Here is an 18040-nt window from a genome sequence, read left to right on the forward strand (position 1 = left end):
CCACTTCCAGATGAAGTCTCATAAGAATATATTTTCACGGGGCTCACCCTCTCAGGCCCTGCTTCTTAAAGATATCACCTGTGGAACCTACGGGTAGATGACAGTCACAATGCACCCACAGAGGTATTAAGTCAGATTTATATTTTCTACTTCGGGCTCTTCACATTACTGAAGGGTGAAAATCATCTTAACTTGGGGGGAACCCGTATCTCAGTACCGATTTACATTGAACTTGTAGGCAACAAACGCTCCTAAATGTTTTCCAGGAGTTAAGTAAGTGCACTATCGTCTTCCCACGTTTTCTTTTTCTCTGAAGTTTTTATTTTTTTCAACTATGTTTACAGGATTTATCATCTTTTAAAATCTGGCCCATAGCGTTAGCTTGCCAATGTTGTTTCCATAGTCTGCTATCCAGTGTTTGAGCTCCTGTCATCTACCAACAACCAGCACACAAGCCACAAGAGAGTGTGCTCCACAGAAGGCAGATGGGATTTGTCCACTCTTCCATCTGCACTGCCTGACCAGTGTTCGTGCCAATGGAGGTCCCAGGTGCCAGACGCTGTTTGCAGAGGGATCAGCTAAGTTACCAAGTGGTGCACAATCACTTGACTCCTCATCTTTTCTCTATTCTAAGGACATACATGGGAATTCTTTGTTAAAAATATATTTATTTGAGAGGGAAGAAGAGAAAGCTCCCATCTGCTACTTTACTTGTAAAGTGACTGCAATGCATCAGGGCTGAAACTAGGAGCAAGAAACTATCCAGGTCTCTTACGTGGGGTGGGTGGCAGGAACCAATTACTTGAGCCATCCAGCGTGTACATCCCGAGAGGGGAGTAGAACCCAAATAGTACTGTGTGGGTTACAGGCATCTTAACTAGTGTCTTAACTGCTAGGCAAGTGCCTTCTCCATATGTAATGACTTTATTATGTGGCGTGTGTGGCCTGCACAAGGTTCAGGATCCCAGAAGTAGGTGCTACTGAGAAAAAAAGTTACAGAATGACCAAATTTCACAATTTTTTTAAAAAATCAAATGATTAAAAATATACAAAAACTGACCTGAACAAAGGAGAAATCTTGTGGGGATTAATTAGATCACTAAGTCCCACACTTTAGGAATCACTCAAAATTTATAAATCCATCCATCTTCCTAGGAGTGCCATGAGACTGTGAAATGCTTTGTTGAGCATTTCAGAGTAATAGACAGACTATAGTCCCAAATTCTGGCAAAATCCAAAAATGCCAATAATGCTTTGTATTCATTTAAAAATACTGCTAGTCAAAGTTTGGTGTTTTTTCTTTTTTTGGACAAACCTATTGCCTAAAATTCATATCTTTAGCTAAGAGTTGAGGATTTTAAACCATGATCTCCAGAAAGTCAAGGTGTCACTTGGCCAGGTTCAAGTGTGAGTCTTGCTAGGGAACCCCAGCAACTTGGGATGGTGGGGAGGAGACAGAGTCAGTTGAACAGAGAAACGCAACCCACACTGGCTCCCTTAGCTGGCAGGACGGTGCCACATCCAGTGATAAAAGCAGTCTGATGCATTTCACCAAGTCATAGGACAATCCAGGGTGACAGATGATATGTGGCCTAGATCACATCAGGTCAGGAGGGCGGCAGTGTCCGATGTTCAGACAATTGACCCTTTAACTATAGGACCCCAGGGAATGACAGCAAGAAGCTATCTAGACTAGTATCTAGTCACTAGGAGGAAGGGGCCAATAGCTTGCCAGGACTCCACAAAACACTGTGGCTCAGAGGAAGGCTGTAGTGACAGAGAGGAAGGGAGGCAGAGTGACATTAATTGTTCCCTATTAAAATGTCTTTGGATGGGTGTCTGCCGCAGTGGTCATCACCACGTGGGGGCCCGCACGCCACATCAGAGTGCTGCTTTGCGTTCCCACTCCTTTGCTTCTGCTTCCTGCTGGGACACATTCTGACAGGCAGCAGATGATGGGGAGATGATGGTCCACGTACTTGAATCCCTGCCACCCATCTGGGAAGCCTGCATTGAGTTCCAGCTCCTGTCTTTGGTCTGGCCCAGCCATGACTGTTAGGGGCATGTTGTGGGGAGTGAACCAACAGATGAAAGAGATCTCCACCCCCCACTGTCTTCAAATAAAGTAAAACAAATAAACATTTAAAATAAAATAAGGTGTATTTACCTGTTCACCAGTGAAATTGTGAATAAAAGTCATATCTGTAGAGTTAATGATTGAAACCTGAAATCACACAAATTGTACAGGGATATCATTTGATAGAGAATTAGAGCCTTTTTTCAAATTACAATTTGCATCGTTCAAAAATGTTTATGAAGAGTGACAAATGGTTAGCTATATAAAATAAAATGCAAACCCATAAGAATGACCTGGGGAAAAAGTTGATCAAATGTTTTGTTTGTACATAAGCCTGGGATGCTTTCAAAACTAAATGCATGCTTATTATTCTCAAGTGGGAAAGTAAAAGTTGAATTTAGGAATGCCGACAGAAATTAACCTGTTGGTTAGTTAATTTATTTCATCAGGATTTTTATCTGTCTATTTTTGTCCTTTAGTTATTATTACAATGAATAATTATAGCTCTTTTTCACAAAATGCAATTTAGAAATGCCATCCATAAAGCAATAACATCCCTTATAATTCTAACCAGCCAATCCCATAAACGTTAAGTTTTTTAGATGTTTGTGAGAAGACAAACATTATTTGAAATAAAAGTTTTTCTTTTTATACAGTCTATCTATGTTCTTTTCCTAATTTCATGGTAGTCATTTGTCCTAGCTCCTACTAATGGCTTGGACAGTGTCTCCCCTACCTTCATGCCTACCCAGAACCTCAGCATGTGCCCTTATTTTGGAACTAGGATCTTTGCAGATGAAACTCGATAAGGATCTTAAGATGAGCTCATCGCAGGTAGCCCTCAATCCAGTGAGTGGTCCCACAGAAGCAGGAGAGAACCCCTGTGGCGACAGAAACAGAGGTGGAACTGACACTGCCACAGCCTAGAAGGGCCAGGAGCCACTGGCAGCTGAACAAGCCAAGGGGAACCCTTCCCTCGGGGCATTCCAGGGAGCATGCCCCATTATACCTTGATTTCAGACTTCTAGCCTACGGGACTGTGGGAGAATAGCAGCTTTTGTTTAAACCACCCAGCTGGTGATCATTTCACTCAGACACCACTGAAATAACAACTGATTTCTTAAAAAATTTTCTGCCACATGAGACATGAATGTGTTTCAAGTAGTTCATGGGAAATGCAACTTAAATTTATTTTGGTGTAAAAAAATTAAAATCCAGGGCCTTCAAAAAGTCCATGGAACATGAATATTATGAAAAAACTGCATGGGTTTCAAAAATTATCTGTGCTAATGCAAACTTACCATTTGCTTCCATTTTTCCACAGGCTTTTTGAAGACCCCTCTTCCTAAAGTGTTCCTCGTGACAGTGGCCTCCTCCATGTGAGTCCTAGATGACGCACAGAGGCAGGGCTGCCTTCCCAGCTGTGGGACCTGTGCAGCCGGACAGAGCCTAGTGCCTGGTGGGCCTCACCTTTGGTGGAATTCTCTGCTGTCGCTGTCCAGCAGGCTTCAATAATTGTTACAGGGCGTCCTGCGTTTTCATTTTGCACAGGTCTTACTCATAACGTAGCTGAGCCTGCGCATGGATCAGACCAGAGCTAACCTCATATGGCTTCCTTCCGTTTTACTGAGCGTGAATCACTAGGAGGAGCTCACTATTAGAGAAAACCTCTAAAAACTTCAAAGTTGCCTGAAATTGAAAGCACCCTAGAACGCATTCCCAATACTCACATATCCAAAATTCTGCGCTCCTCTGGGAACTCCAGCAACCAACTCTGTGGATAAAAATAGTCATTTATAAGGGGAACTGTATATGTATTTCATATGCATAATTTTATGTTTATATAATTATGTATGCATATTATATAAGTTTTCAGAAGCCATATAACAAGTATGTGGTAAGGACTGCCTTTTAAATGAGTAACCACCACAGAGAGAGTTGGAAGTTTGGAGTCAGGGTTTTTCATTTACTTTCTCATTAGCTTTTAGGCCTCTGTAGACAACAGGAAACTGAAGAACAAAAGTTGTATTCTGAGGTTTACCAGTCTTCCCTCCCAGTACGCATGCCTTTCTCCAGAACGTCAGTCTGGCTTCTCGGGTCTGCATGAGATTTGTGTATTAAATCTTACTCTGATATGTATAGCTTTCACCAGGGTGACATCTTTAAAAATTTTTGTTTATTGGCCGGTGCCGCGGCTCACTAGGCTACTCCTCTGCCTGCGGTGCCGGCACCCCGGGTTCTAGTCCCGGTCGGGGCGCTGGATTCTGTCCCGGTTGCCCCTCTTCCTGTCCAGCTCTCTGCTGTGGCCTGGGAGTGCAGTGGAGGATGGCCCAGGTGCTTGGGCCCTGCACCCCATGGGAGACCAGGAGAAGCACCTGGCTCCTGACTTCAGATCAGCGCAGCGCGCCGGCCGTAGCGGCCATTTAGGGGGTGAACCAACGGAAGGAAGACCTTTCTCTCTGTCTCTCTCACTGTCTAACTCTGCCTGTCAAAAAACATTTTTTGTTTATTTATCTGAAAGGGAGAGAGAGAGACAGAGAGAGGCAGATGGGGATCTTCTGGTAACATCTTTTGTACTAGTATAAAAAGTACCGCTCCTGTCACATAACGTTACAAATGACTTGGTGCGTCAGAAGTTACAAGAGGCTGGGTTCCCAGAACTGTTTGCCAGCAGAAGCTCTAGGGGCAGCCTGGCAGCCAAGAGTGCCCAGGGAAAGGAGCAGACAAGTCTGGGGGACGGGTGTCGCTCCCCCTCTTCGTGGAGGAGCGACACTAAACCCTGCGCTGTTCTTTCGTCTGCTCGGCCCTCCCCGGGTTTGCTGCTGGTTCTTCCCGGGTTGGCTACTATCCCTTCCACCTCCGTGGAAGGGCAGTTCCCCCTGGCCACATTCCCCACTTCCGCAGGGGAGCGGCACACCGCCGGCCGGCTTTCTCGGGGGTTGCACAGGTGTTCCTTCAGCTAGATGTTCCCCTTAGATGTTCCTGGTGCATGCCGTCTCTCTCCTCCTTTATAGTCCTTCTCTGCCAATCCCAACTCGGCTGCCCACACGCCGAGTACGCTGCTCTCCTCCAATCAGGAGCAAGTCCTACAGTTTATTGGTTGAACTGGAGGCAGCTGTGCAGAAGCTGTTTACTTCTCTCCCAGAGCCATATTGTGGGAGAGCAGATGCATAGAATAAGTCTTAATTCCAGTAACTCAGTCTAGTCCGGATTGCTCCCCACAGATCCCCCTTTCTTTTTATTTTTGGCGTTGATACGCGCCTGTCTTCGGTGCCCCGTGGCACACACTCTGCTCTGCTTGCTAGAGTTGCCACAGGTTCTTAAAAGTCCTATCAATCAGGCAAACCGAATCCGGGTCCTCTCTTCGCCATGTTGTGAGGAGGTTTTTAGGCGCTGATGCGTGCCTGTGTTCGGTGACCTGCGGCTCACACTCTGGTCGAGCCGCCTGCTGGCGCTTACCGCCTTAATCAGGCAGACCGAACCCAAGCTTTCTCATTGCCGTATTGTGGGGGAGACTTATTAGTGTTGGTTCATGCCTATCTTCGGTGACCTGCAGCTCATACTCTGGTCGAGCTGCTTGCTGGTGCTTACCGCCTTAATCAGGCAGACCAAATCCAAGCTCTCTCATTGCCATGCTGTGGGGAGGCCTTACTTCTCTATTTCTCTATCTCCGGGCATTCCTATTTCTCCCATTTTACTTCTATCTTCCAGCATTCCTATTTCTCTCATCTTACTTCTAAACTTCTGTTTCTCTTATCCCCGCAGCTTCCCGGCGCCTCGCCCTGCTGGCAGGCTCCGCCCCGAGGCTACTTCTCGGCGGCTTTCCGGCTGAGCCGCTTCAGCCCGCGTCTCTCTCATCTGCGCGGCTCGGCTTTGCGCGGCTAGGCTTTGCGCGCACACTCCGCGGTCTCACACTTAACCCTTTCGCGTCTGAACCATGGCCTCGCGCCAGCCCCGCGTTCCCTATGTACTTGAGCCCCGCACGCTCTGTCTGCGCGCGGCAGCCTCCGCGAGTCACACAGCGTAGCTTACGTGACCGCCACTAGCATTCAATCTAAGTTCCCCGGGCTAGCCTGGCGAATTCAACCCAGCTTACGTCTCCGCCCCACGGTTTGGCTTCCCGTCCTTTGCTCCCCGGGCTAATCAGACGGATCCCAACCAGGCTTACGTTTCAGCTTCTGGTTTTAACTTTTCGCCCCCTATTCCCGGGCTAACTTGAGAATCCCAAAGTGGCTTTCGTATCCACCTCGGCCTGCCCCCCGCGGCTTCAATTTCCCTAACATTTTTCTCTACCCGGTATGTTTCCCCAAGCTTTCCTCCAACAATACTCCTCCCTCATTTCTCCTGGCCTCTCCCCACAGTCCGCGTCCGAGTCTGTTTGTTCTAGCTTTCACTTTCGCTTTCGACCTTAGAGATTTCTCCCAGCTTCCCCCCCGTAGTCCGTATCCGAGTCTATGCCTAGGCTTTCAATAGCTTCTTCCGGCACCCTTTTCGTCCGGCTTTTCCCTAGGCTGTTTGCTAGTCTCTCTCTCCGATATTTTCCCAGTTCTTCCCGTTTCTTCCCTCCTAGGTTTCCTATCCGTCCTAGGTTTCCTATCCGAGTCACGGCACCATTATGTCGCTCCCCCTCTTCGTGGAGGAGCGACACTAAACCCTGCCTAGGCTTCATATCCGAGTCACGGCACCATTATGTCGCTCCCCCTCTTCGTGGAGGAATGACACTAAACCCTGCCTAGGCTTCCTATCCGAGTCACGGCACCATTATGTCGCTCCCCCTCTTCGTGGAGGAGCGACACTAAACCCTGCGCTGTTCTTTCGTCTGCTCGGCCCTCCCCGGGTTTGCTGCTGGTTCTTCCCGGGTTGGCTACTATCCCTTCCACCTCCGTGGAAGGGCAGTTCCCCCTGGAAGTGGGGAACATTCCCCACTTCTGCAGGGGAGCGGCACACCGCCGGCCGGCTTTCTCGGGGGTTGCACAGGTGTTCCTTCAGCTAGATGTTCCCCTTAGATGTTCCTGGTGCATGCCGTCTCTCTCCTCCTTTATAGTCCTTCTCTGCCAATCCCAACTCGGCTGCCCACACGCCGAGTACGCTGCTCTCCTCCAATCAGGAGCAAGTCCTACAGTTTATTGGTTGAACTGGAGGCAGCTATGCAGAAGCTGTTTACTTCTCTCCCAGCGCCATATTGTGGGAGAGCAGATGCATAGAATAAGTCTTTTTTTTTTTTTTTTGATAGGCAGAGTGGACAGTGAGAGAGAGACAGAGAGAGAAAGGTCTTCCTTTGCCGTTGGTTCACCCTCCAATGGTCGCCGCTGCAGCCGGCGCACCGCGCTGATCCGATGGCAGGAGCCAGGATCCAGGTGCTTTTCCTGGTCTCCCATGGGGTGCAGGGCCCAAGCACCTGGGCCATCCTCCACTGCACTCCCTGGCCATAGCAGAGAGCTGGCCTGGAAGAGGGGCAACCGGGACAGAATCCGGCGCCCCGACCGGGACTAGAACCCGGTGTGCCGGCGCCGCAAGGTGGAGGATTAGCCTATTGAGCCACGGCGCCGGCTCCTAGAATAAGTCTTAATTCCAGTAACTCAGTCTAGTCCGGATTGCTCCCCACAGACGGGGACGTAGCCCAACAGTCAGGGGCCCAGCTCCAGGGTCAGAAAACCGGTGGTTCTGGTCCTAGTCTGCCGTCTCCCTGAGCTGAGTTCTTGAATCCAGTTTTCCCCAATCACCTGTAATGTGGGGATTGAGAGCTGATTAATAAAGTCATTGAAGCTCTCATTTCTCTACATCTACATTTTTAAAGATGTATTTATTTACTTGAGAGGCAGAGTTAAAGACAGAAAGAGAGAGAGACAGACAGAGAGGTCTTCCATCTGCTGGGTCACTCCCTAAATGGTCCAACAGCAGGAGCTGGGCTGATCCAAAGGAGCCAGAAGCTTCTTCCAAGTCTCCCATACAGGTGCAGAGGTCAAAGCACTTGGGCCATCTTCTGCTTTCCCAGGCCATCAGCAGGGAACTGAACTGGAAGAGGAGCAGCTGGGACTCGAACCAACACCCATATGAGATGCCGGCACCACAGGCAGAGACAGAGACATACCCTACTATGCCACGGCACCAGACCCTAAATCTGAATCTTTTCATTTGTTAGGGTTTAAAATTTAGTACAAAGGCCAGAAGAGGCTGAAGAGATTTCCATTCAAATGCCCTCCAATAGCGCTGCTCTAGGGACCGCACAAACTCTAGCATGAAGTGTATCGGCTGTGCTCCAGCAGAGCTGGGTGTTTGCTTTCAGCGTTCACAACCACGGGGAGTCACTTCGGGCCAGAGGCCGGATGTTTCAGTAGGGAATAGTTATAGATGACCGGCGGATACGACAATGAACATAACAGACAAAAGTCTCCATTCTCACGGAGCATCATCCGGTGGAGAGGAGCAGTTAATAATGAAAAAACAAAGAGTCAATTAAATGGCAATATAGAAGAGCTTAAGTGTAGTGAAAAAAGCGAAGCAGTAAACTACTTCTAGGGAGTGCTGAGGAGGGAACTGTAATTTACTGAGGCGGCAGCCAGGGACAACCTTAGGGAGAGATAACACTGGAGGAAAGACCAAGAAAGAAGGCAGTACATACTGTGGGTATCTGGAAGCTGTACTTCCTGGCTACAGGGAACAGCATGTGCAAAGGCCCTGAGGTAGTAATATATCTGCAGTATTCAAGGAATATCGAGGGTGGTTTGGGTAGAGGGCATCAGGGTAAAGTAGCAGGAGATGAGGTCAGATCAAGCAGAGGCCAAATAATTAGGGCCTTTTAGGTCACTGTGAACACTTGGACTATAGGCTGGTGGGTTGGCAAATCACTGAGAGCAAAGAAGTTACATGATTTGACTTCTGTGTCTAAAAGAATATTTTGGCTGCTGAATTTATGACAGACTGTGAGAGGGCAGGGTGAGAGCTTGGAGACCAGCACAGAAGCTGTTACAGTAGTTGTAGGTGAGAGATGATGGAGCTTGGATCAGACGCTGGGATGAAGGGGAGAAGTGGTCAGATTCTGGTTGGATGTTGCAAGTTTAGTTAGCAGAATTGCTGTTGGCGTGGATACGCTGTTTGAGAGAAAGCACAGTCCCAAACTGACTTCCCAGGTTTTTGGCTTGAGCAACTTGGAACACGGCCTTGCCATTTATACTGCCCTGGTGATGAGAGAGGGAAGAGCACATGAGGACACCTCAAGTTCACGGAAAATGGGGTGAAAGGCCATTCATTTTAGGGCAAACACTTTTTGAAATCCATGTACTGTTTTATTTGTGCACAGATTTTCCCTGCACTTTCTGCAAAGCCCTCCTATTTTGGTGGGAAGAGCAGACATTCAGTTAGAAGTACATTAAATTTGAGAGAGCTATTCAAGTGCAAGAGTTAAGTAGAAAGCTGAATACATGGACTTGGAATTTAGTCTAAGCTAAAGAAATATACAAAACTGAATGAGATTACCAGGAGGGAACTTCAACAGTAAACAAACAGGCCAGGCATTTAGCAAGGGACATACCCGTGAGGGCAAGGGAATGAAAGATCTTCCATGAGGTGGCCACTTAGGCGGCAGACACGATGCCTGTGCCCTGCACTGGGGTACAGGGATTCAATGCTCCATGCAGCTCCTGGTCCCCAGTTCCCATTCACACAGACCCTGGAGGGAGCAGTGAGGGTTCCAGCAGTTGGGTCCTTGCCACCCAGGTGGGAGACCTGGATATCCTGGGGCCAAATGAGCAATGGAGGACATTTGGAAAACGAACTGGGATAGGCTATCTCGCATGCCCAGTAAGTTTGTTTGTTTGTTTTAAGAAAAGAAAGCTGCTGGGGTCAAGTGAAGAATCAAGGCTCCTAATTGTAAAGGAAAATGAGCTACGTGAAGGCCACTGGTGCGCTTGGCCAGAGAGGTTTGGAGAGGCAAGGCACAGTCCAACAGCAGTGGGCTCCAGGGAAGGGAGCCAAGGAATGGTCCACGGAGTACACGGGCAGAGAAAAGTGCTGGAGGGAGAAGCGGAAGAAGAGATTCCTTTTAAAAAGGGAGAAACAATACTTGCTTCTACAGTGATGGGAAGGATGAAGGAGAGAGGGAAAAATCAACTATATGAGACGGGGAAGCAAGAACTGAAGAGTGCTGTGGTGTAGTGGGTTGTGCCGCCACCTGTGGTGTCAGCATCCCGTATGGGTGCTGGTTCAAATGCCAGCTGCTCCACTTCCCATCCAGCTCTCTGCTAACGTGCCTGGGAAAAGCAGCAGAGGATGGCCCAAGTGCTTGGGCCCCTGCATCTGTGTGGAGACCCAGATGAATTTCCTGGCTTCTGGCTTCAGATCAGCCCAGTTCCAGCCATCTGGGGAGGTACAGCCATTGGGGAAGTGAACCAGCAGATGGATGATCTCTCTCTGTGTCTCTCCCTCTCTTTCTATAATTCTGCTTTTAAAATAAATTAACAAATCTTAATAAATAAGTAAAACCAGGTTCAGAACAAATTAGCCATCTGGCTAGCTTGCCCGGGAAGCAGCCAGAGTGGTAGTCCACTGCCCAGTTTTCAATACGCTTTTCTCTGAGTTTGAATTAAAATCTTCTGACGCAGAATGGAAACCACAATCAGATATAATGGAGTTGCCTGATTTCAGGGTCAGGCCTGTTGGCTAGGACAGATCCAGGGGGATTATTGCCATTTGAAATGCATGGCAACCACTACTTCTTGCATCCCACAGACATTTAGACATCACATGGTAACTTTGCAGTCTGCAACCTCAGGTGACCACAACACTAAGAAGTTATTAAATGTAATGTTGATTAATGATGTTCATAGTCTTTTGTAAATGATCAGGACAGTTTAATTGCTTGGGGTCCAGGGCAAGTTAGAACTATCACTCAACCATAAAAGTTTTCACTTGGAAGAAAAAAAAAGAGTTTTCTTAAGTCTATTCCAATAACTCATGGTTTCTTAATATCAACAATACAGTCGGGAAAAATTTAGATTCTGACCTGGAAATATATAACTTGGACATCAACCCCATTAGCAAGAAGCAGAAAGAAGGCTGAATTACTGAACGTATTCCATCCACTACCAATATACTATGTGCTTTTTAGCATTTCCTTCCTTTAACCTGTACAAAGGCATTGGTATATTTTTGTAAAGATGTATTTTATTTATTTGAAAGGCAGAGTGGCCGGCGCTGTGGCTCAGTAGGCTAATCCTCTGCCTTGCGGCGCCAACACACTGGGTTCTAGTCCTGGTCGGGGCGCCGGATTCTGTCCCGGTTGCCCCTCTTCCAGGCAAGCTCTCTGCTATGGCCCGGGAGTGCAGTGGAGGATGGCCCAGGTCCTTGGGCCCTGCACCCCATGGGAGACCAGGAGAAGCATCTGGCTCCTGGCTTTGGATCGGTGCAGTGCCGGCCGCGGCGGCCATTGGAGGGTGAACCAATGGCAAAAAAAGGAAGACCTCTCTCTCACTCTCCACTCTGCCTGTAAAAAAAAAAAAAAAAAAAAAAAAAAAGAAAGGCAGAGTTATAAGGCCAGGCTGAAGCCAGGAGCTGGGAGCTCCCTCCAGGTCTCCCCTGTGGGTGGCAGAGGCCCAGGTACTTGAGCCGTCTCCCACTGCTCTCCCCTGTGCATTAGCAGGGAGCTCTCATATGGGACACCAGAGTCAGTGGCTTAACCTGCTGTGCCACAATGCCAGCCCCAGCGCTAATGTCTGATTTTGACATATGTGGAAACTGAAGGTTAGACAGTGTCGTCACAGTCAAGCTCAGAGTTGTTGGGTGGGAGAAGCTGAGAACTGGCAGAAGAGCCCATGTTCTTCCCTCCGGGCCCCGTCATGTTCCTGCAGCAGGGTAGGGCCTGCTCACGTCCCGGGAACGGAGCTCACCACCGCCGACTCAAACACGAGAACACAGGCTTTCGACGTTTTATGAGTCAGGAACACATGGAAAATTGGAAGACAGTTATGGAACTAAGGCTTCAAATCCAGTGAAGCCCATCAGTGTACCACTTCGCAGTGCAATGATGGCACAGTAATGATTCCTCAGTGGAGGTTTCTAAGCTGCTTGCTCTTTGTCAGAGAATTCTCTCTCCCTCTTGTCTAAGCAAGCAGGAGAAGCACAGCACTGGAGGTTTTAGTGATCTAATGAATTAATCATGAGGGTCTTTTTTGACAACGTCCTTACTTTAGATATTCTCAGGTCACTTAAAATGTGGAGCTACTTTCTAGATATTTCTGATATCCCATGGAAAATCACTATTATTTTCTAAGTGAGTGAGTGTAAGATTTGATATTTTTAAAAAGGTACCTGCTATTCAATTCTCTCTCTGATGGCTCCTAACTCAATGGTTGTTTCTTCTTACAGCTAACAGTACCTACTGCTTATTAGGTACTGCACTGTTTTCTGAATACAGAGAATCAACTCATTTAACCCTCAGAAGCATTCTATGAAGCAGATGAGACTATAAGGTCTACCTGTGAGGTAGATGAAGAATAAGGAAATGCAGATGTTGGCTAATTTTTCCAGGTTCACAAAGCTAGTAGATACTGGCATCAAGATTTAATCAGGGTGGGCCTGTGCTGTGGCGTTGTAGGCTAAGCCTCTGCCTGCAGTGTCAGCATCCCATTGGGGCACCAGTTTGTGTCCTGGATGCTCCTTTTGTTATCCAGCTCTCTGCTGTGGCCTGGGAAAGCAGTAGAAGATGGCACAAGTACTTGAGCCACTGCACCTGCATGGGAGACCCAAAAGAAGCTCCTGGCTCCTAGCTTTGGATCAGCCCAACTCCAACCATTGCAGCCATTTGGAGAATGAACCAGAAGATGAAAGACCTTTCTCTCTGCCTCTCCCTCTCTCTGTCTGTAATTCTATCTCTCAAATAAAATCCTCTAAAATTGATTTAATCAGGATTTAAACCCAAGAGGCTCTGAAATCTATGCTCTATTTTTTTTTTTTTAAGATTTGTTTATTTATCTGGAAGGCAGACCTACAGAGAGATAGGGAGAGACAGAGAAAAGGAAATCTTCCATCTGCTGGTTCACTCCCCAAATTGCCACAATGGCTGGGGTGGGGTTGGGACAGGCCAGAACCAGGAGCCGGGAGCTTCATCTAGGTCTTCCACATGGGTGGCAAGGACCCAAGCACTTGGGCCACCCTCTGCTGATTTCCAAGGCACGTTGGAATGGAGCTGGATCAGAAGTAGAGCAGCTGAGACTCAAACTGGTGCCCATATGGGACGCTGGCATTGCAGGCGGGGGCCCAACTGACTATGCCACAATGCTGGCCCCTGAAGTCTAGGCTCCTTAAGCACTACAATACACTGCTCAAAGAAAAGGTTATGGAAAAAGAGGTCCTTAAAGAATTAGCTTGGTATGGGCATTTAGCCTAGTGGCTAAGACCACAGTTAAGATGACTATTCTTATACGGGTGGAGTGCCTGGGTTTGATGTTCCAGCTCCAAACTCCAGCTGCCTGCTAATGCAGACTCTGGGAGGCAGTGGCGGTGGCTCAAGTGTCAATTTCCTGCCACTCACAAGAGAGACACAGATCCTGGCTCCTGGCTTTGGCCAAGCCCAGCCCTAGCCATCATGGGCAGTTGAGAAATGAACCAGTAGATAGAAGTGTTTCTCTATTTCCCTTTCCCCTCCCACAATTAAAATAATTGGCTCATATTTAAAAGAAAAAGTTCTTTTAAAGAAATAAATCCTGATTATTTTCAACCTCTAATGAACTGCAAAAAAATTCTTTATAAATTTCTACTTTGCATATTTTGTCAACATGAAACCATTAAAAGACCTATAATGATTCCAAGTAATGCAATATTTCATCTATTCTTAATTATTTGTGAATTAGTTAAAACACTTATATTAGTGAAAAGCAGTTAATGTTGATATGAAAGAAGTCAGAAAATGGCAACTCTTGATGGATGATGTAATCCAACTCATCTGATAAATATCACTATAAAGTAAAAGCTACTGCTTAAATGATAAGCATTTCATGATCATTTCAGTGATTAGGACAATATTGTGAGTCAGGCAGTGTTCATGTTAGTCAAAGATAAGAAAGTGCGAATCAGAGAGATTGCCATATCCTGAGGAATGGAGCCAGTGAGGCCAAAACCTGAGCCTGTGTGGAAGATGGTGAGCCTACAGATTCAACTATTTCTATCGAGATGCCTTCTATCAGTCTATTATGAGTAAAATGCCATCTACCTTTGTGCAAGAGATAAATACGAACAATGCGTAGATCTCGCCTTCCAGGAGCCGGACATGAACCCAAAAGGACTACACATGACACCACTCTTCCCCACTCACATCCCAACACAACTGACTTGAGAAGCCAGTGTGACTCCTGGCTCCTTTTCCTTCCCTTCCCTTCCTTCTTCTTTCTCTCTTTTTATCACAAGCATAACTTGATTACATTTACTCCTTGGCGTTGCCTCCTGGGATTGCATTGGCAGGAACCCAGAATTTAGAAGGGAACCAGGACTCAAAGCCAGGCACTCTTCTATGAGATGTGGGTATCTGGAGGGATGTCATAATCACTGTGCCAAACATCTGCCCCCGCCCCCAATTTTATTTAGACATTTTGGTGCATTGCTTAAGGTCTGTCAGCCCCGGTAGACTGTAAACTCTGATATTAAGGACCATTGGTTACCCTGCACGCTCCCCACCTAACAGAGCCTGGCACGCAGCAAGCACACAACAGTTTGCCAGGTGAGGAATTGGTAAAGGCCTCAGGAAAGAGGAAACATGAGATGACACAGGAGTTCACAAAAAGACACTGAAGAAGGGGTTCTGGAGAAGATGACATTTGAAATTGGCCTCCAAAGGGGAAAGAAGCATTTGATCTCTGAAGATGAGGATGGACACAGAATCGGAGGATTGAAAACAGAGACGACAGCCAAAGTACAGAAGACAAGAGAGCAGGGGCATATCTGAGAATAGGGATCAATCTGTTATTTGGGGTTTGAGCATGTTTACAGGGAGAAAAAAAAAAAAAGTTGAAATTTGCATTGGGATTGGAGAGAATATAGTTTTAGATCTGTTCAGTATGAAATTAAAGAAAGAAAATAAATCTCGATTTACCAAATTTCATCTGTCACCAGTAGCATGGCTTTTGCTGAAGTCATTTAATCATCTCTATATTTTCACTCATGACATTGGACTGCTACCCTAATTTTTTAAATTGTTTTAAATAGATTTTTTTAAAGATTTATTTATTTACCTATTTGAAAGAATTATAGAGAGAGAGGGAGAGTCATAAAAAGGTATCTTTCATCTCCTGGTTCACTCTCCAGATGGCCACAACAGCTGGGGGTGGGCCAGGCCAAAGCCAGGAATTTAATCTGAGTCTCCCATGTGGGTGCAGAGGTGGGGAGGGCGTGGTAAGCACTTGAGCCATCTGCTGCTGCTTTTCCCAGTCCGTTAGCAGGGAGCTGGATTGGTAGTGGAGCAGCTGGGACTCGAACTGGTGCCCATTCGGGATGCCAGCACTGCAAATGGGGCTTAACCCTCTGTGCCACAGCACCGGCCCCGTAAATAGATTTTATAAAGATTAGTTTTTAATGAAACTCTTCGCATTTAAAATTTGTACCAAGTGTAATTTTTTCTACAAAATATGAACCTATACATTCTGGCGTCACATTTATTTGCATTCTGTATAACAAAGAAAAGCACATTTAGAAAAGGACTTTGTTAATGTCCTTTTAACTTTCCTTCCTGCTTTGTAAGTGACATAAGATCAATGATCCTCTCACCTTGCTGAGAGTCTCCGGTGAATTCCCCAGCAGCAACTGAGTATCCTGTTTGAAAAAAAGGAGCGGATGGGTCACACTTGATGACTTAACAAATGAGCTCTATCTAGAAGAAAATGAAAGAATTACCATAGAATTTCTTTGTCTAGAAGTCTCTACAAACATTATAAAATAAAACTTAAGGATTCTTTCAAGAAGAAAATTAATCCCAACAATTTCAAAACTTTCATGCTAAACCCGGGAAGCATGATTGATCTGTTACGATCTAAGTAGGAGCATGGAAATAAAATCATAGTCTGAGGTCCATTTTCAAGCATGAAGTCTTCATAATCCATCTGCTCAGTGCAGGGACAGGGCCTGACATTCTAAGAGCTGCCTGCTCTTCATCATGATCAGGTGGGATCCTCTGAAAGACACGCTTGGTGCTCAGGACTTGCTTTTTCTGATCACCAGCAAGATCTTCCAACTCCTTTCATGATCGTTTTCCACAAGTTTCACTTAGCTCTAAAAGTGAGGTCTCAGCTATAATCACAAAACATACAAAACACAACCACTACTTTTTTTTTTTTTTCAAATTCACCAAGCAATCAAAATGCCACCGTGATACTAACGGTGGGAAAGACTATTGATGAAATGAGGTCGTGTGTTTGCACACGGTGCATTTTCAGGATATTCTAGAAATTGAAAGTCTTTGGCTGCAGCCCTAGAAACTGCAAAGGGCTGCCCATATGTTGCTCCTGTAGCACTGGTAGCAACCTCGCTAATACATAGGGTCTACATCAGCAAAATATTTTATGTGGGGGAGACTTGGGGCACCTATGAAATAGCTGCTCTAATTATGTAGGTTATGCATCAAGGCTGAAAAACCAGTCCTACTTCAGATGAAGAGACCACTCTAATAAGAAGAGAACATTTTTATAAGATGCCAAATAACATCACACTAGTCAGGAACAACATTTGCATCTACACTTAACATGCTTGTCTTTTGAGAAACCATGAATATCTTGAGCAGTGGCGCTTACCAAGGTAACTATCATCGTAGGAAGCTGGAGCCACTTCTGTCTGCTTTTCTCCAGCCAGTTTCCGTAGAATATCCTTGAATGAGTAATTTGCAATGATATCTGCAATACTGGCAGTGATCACCTGACCTGTGTTTAAACGGATTAATTCATTAACTGAATGAATTCAAGAGGCAGCACTCCCCCCTCCCCCAGCCCCCGCAAAAGCAGAAAGACACACAGTCCCTTGAAAGCTTTCATGGACTTGCTTGCATGTATGATGGTGGATTTTCCTGCCTGCCACAAGAACTGCCTGCGAGGGTTGGTTACAGCTGGGTAGGAGACCGCAGATTAATAAGAGTATTTTATCTATGTTCCTGCTGCACTAAGCATGCCTAGTTCTATCTTCTCCAACTGATAAAGGAATCTAAGAGTGGAGACATAGACAAAATTTATGTGATTTTACAAGAAAATCTAGAATCTTCTAGGTAGAAGGAAATTTTAAGACCATCTAGCCAAACATGGCATCTTGTAGGTGGGGAAGCTGAAGGCCAGAGCTCGAATGTGTTCTCTAAGGTCACCTGGTTTTGCTTGTTGGGCAGCTGGTGTGACAAGCAAGGTCACCTTGGCATTCCTACAAAACTGTGTTTTTGAAAAGTATGGATGCATGGCCGGTGCCGCGGCTCACTAGGCTAATCCTCCGCCTAGCGGCACCGGCACACCGGGTTCTAGTCCCGGTTGGGGCGCCGGATTCTGTCCTGGTTGCCCCTCTTCCAGGCCAGCTCTCTGCCGTGGCCAGGGAGTGCAGTGGAGGATGGCCCAGGTGCTTGGGCCCTGCACCCCAGGGGAGACCAGGAAAAGCACCTGGCTCCTGGCTCCTGCCATCGGATCAGCGCGGTGCACCGGCCGCGGCGGCCATTGGAGGGTGAACCAACGGCAAAAGGAAGACCTTTCTCTCTGTCTCTCTCTCTCACTGTCCACTCTGCCTGTCAAAAAAAAAGAAAAAAGAAAAAAAAAAGAAAAGTATGGATGCCACATTAAATCTTGGGGGTGGGGCTGGGGCATGGTGGGTAAAGCCACCACCTGCAGTGCAGGCATCCCATATGCAGACTGGTTCAAGTCCTGGCTGCTCTGCTTCCAATCCAGCTTTCTGCTGGTGCACCTGGGAAAGCTGTGGAGATGGCCCAGGTCCTTGGGCCCCTGCACCCATGTGGGA

General features: G+C 46.7%; 1 protein-coding gene across 1 annotated transcript in view; it reads right to left on the reverse strand.

The window, feature by feature from the left end:
* ITGA8 (integrin subunit alpha 8) overlaps nt 1-18040 on the reverse strand; it is a 192194-nt gene that overhangs the window by 129284 nt on the left and 44870 nt on the right. Inside the window, exons 7-10 of the mRNA XM_002717427.6 lie at nt 16849-16974; nt 15830-15874; nt 3808-3851; nt 2168-2224 (exon numbers count right to left, since the gene is read on the reverse strand). Of these exons, the coding sequence (XP_002717473.3) occupies nt 2168-2224; nt 3808-3851; nt 15830-15874; nt 16849-16974 (272 nt within the window). The remainder of the gene's footprint in view (nt 1-2167; nt 2225-3807; nt 3852-15829; nt 15875-16848; nt 16975-18040) is intronic.

This window comes from Oryctolagus cuniculus, chromosome 13, assembly GCF_051225735.1.
Source record: "Oryctolagus cuniculus isolate XC-2025 breed Fujian yellow rabbit chromosome 13, ASM5122573v1, whole genome shotgun sequence".
NCBI classification, from domain to species: domain Eukaryota; kingdom Metazoa; phylum Chordata; class Mammalia; order Lagomorpha; family Leporidae; genus Oryctolagus; species Oryctolagus cuniculus.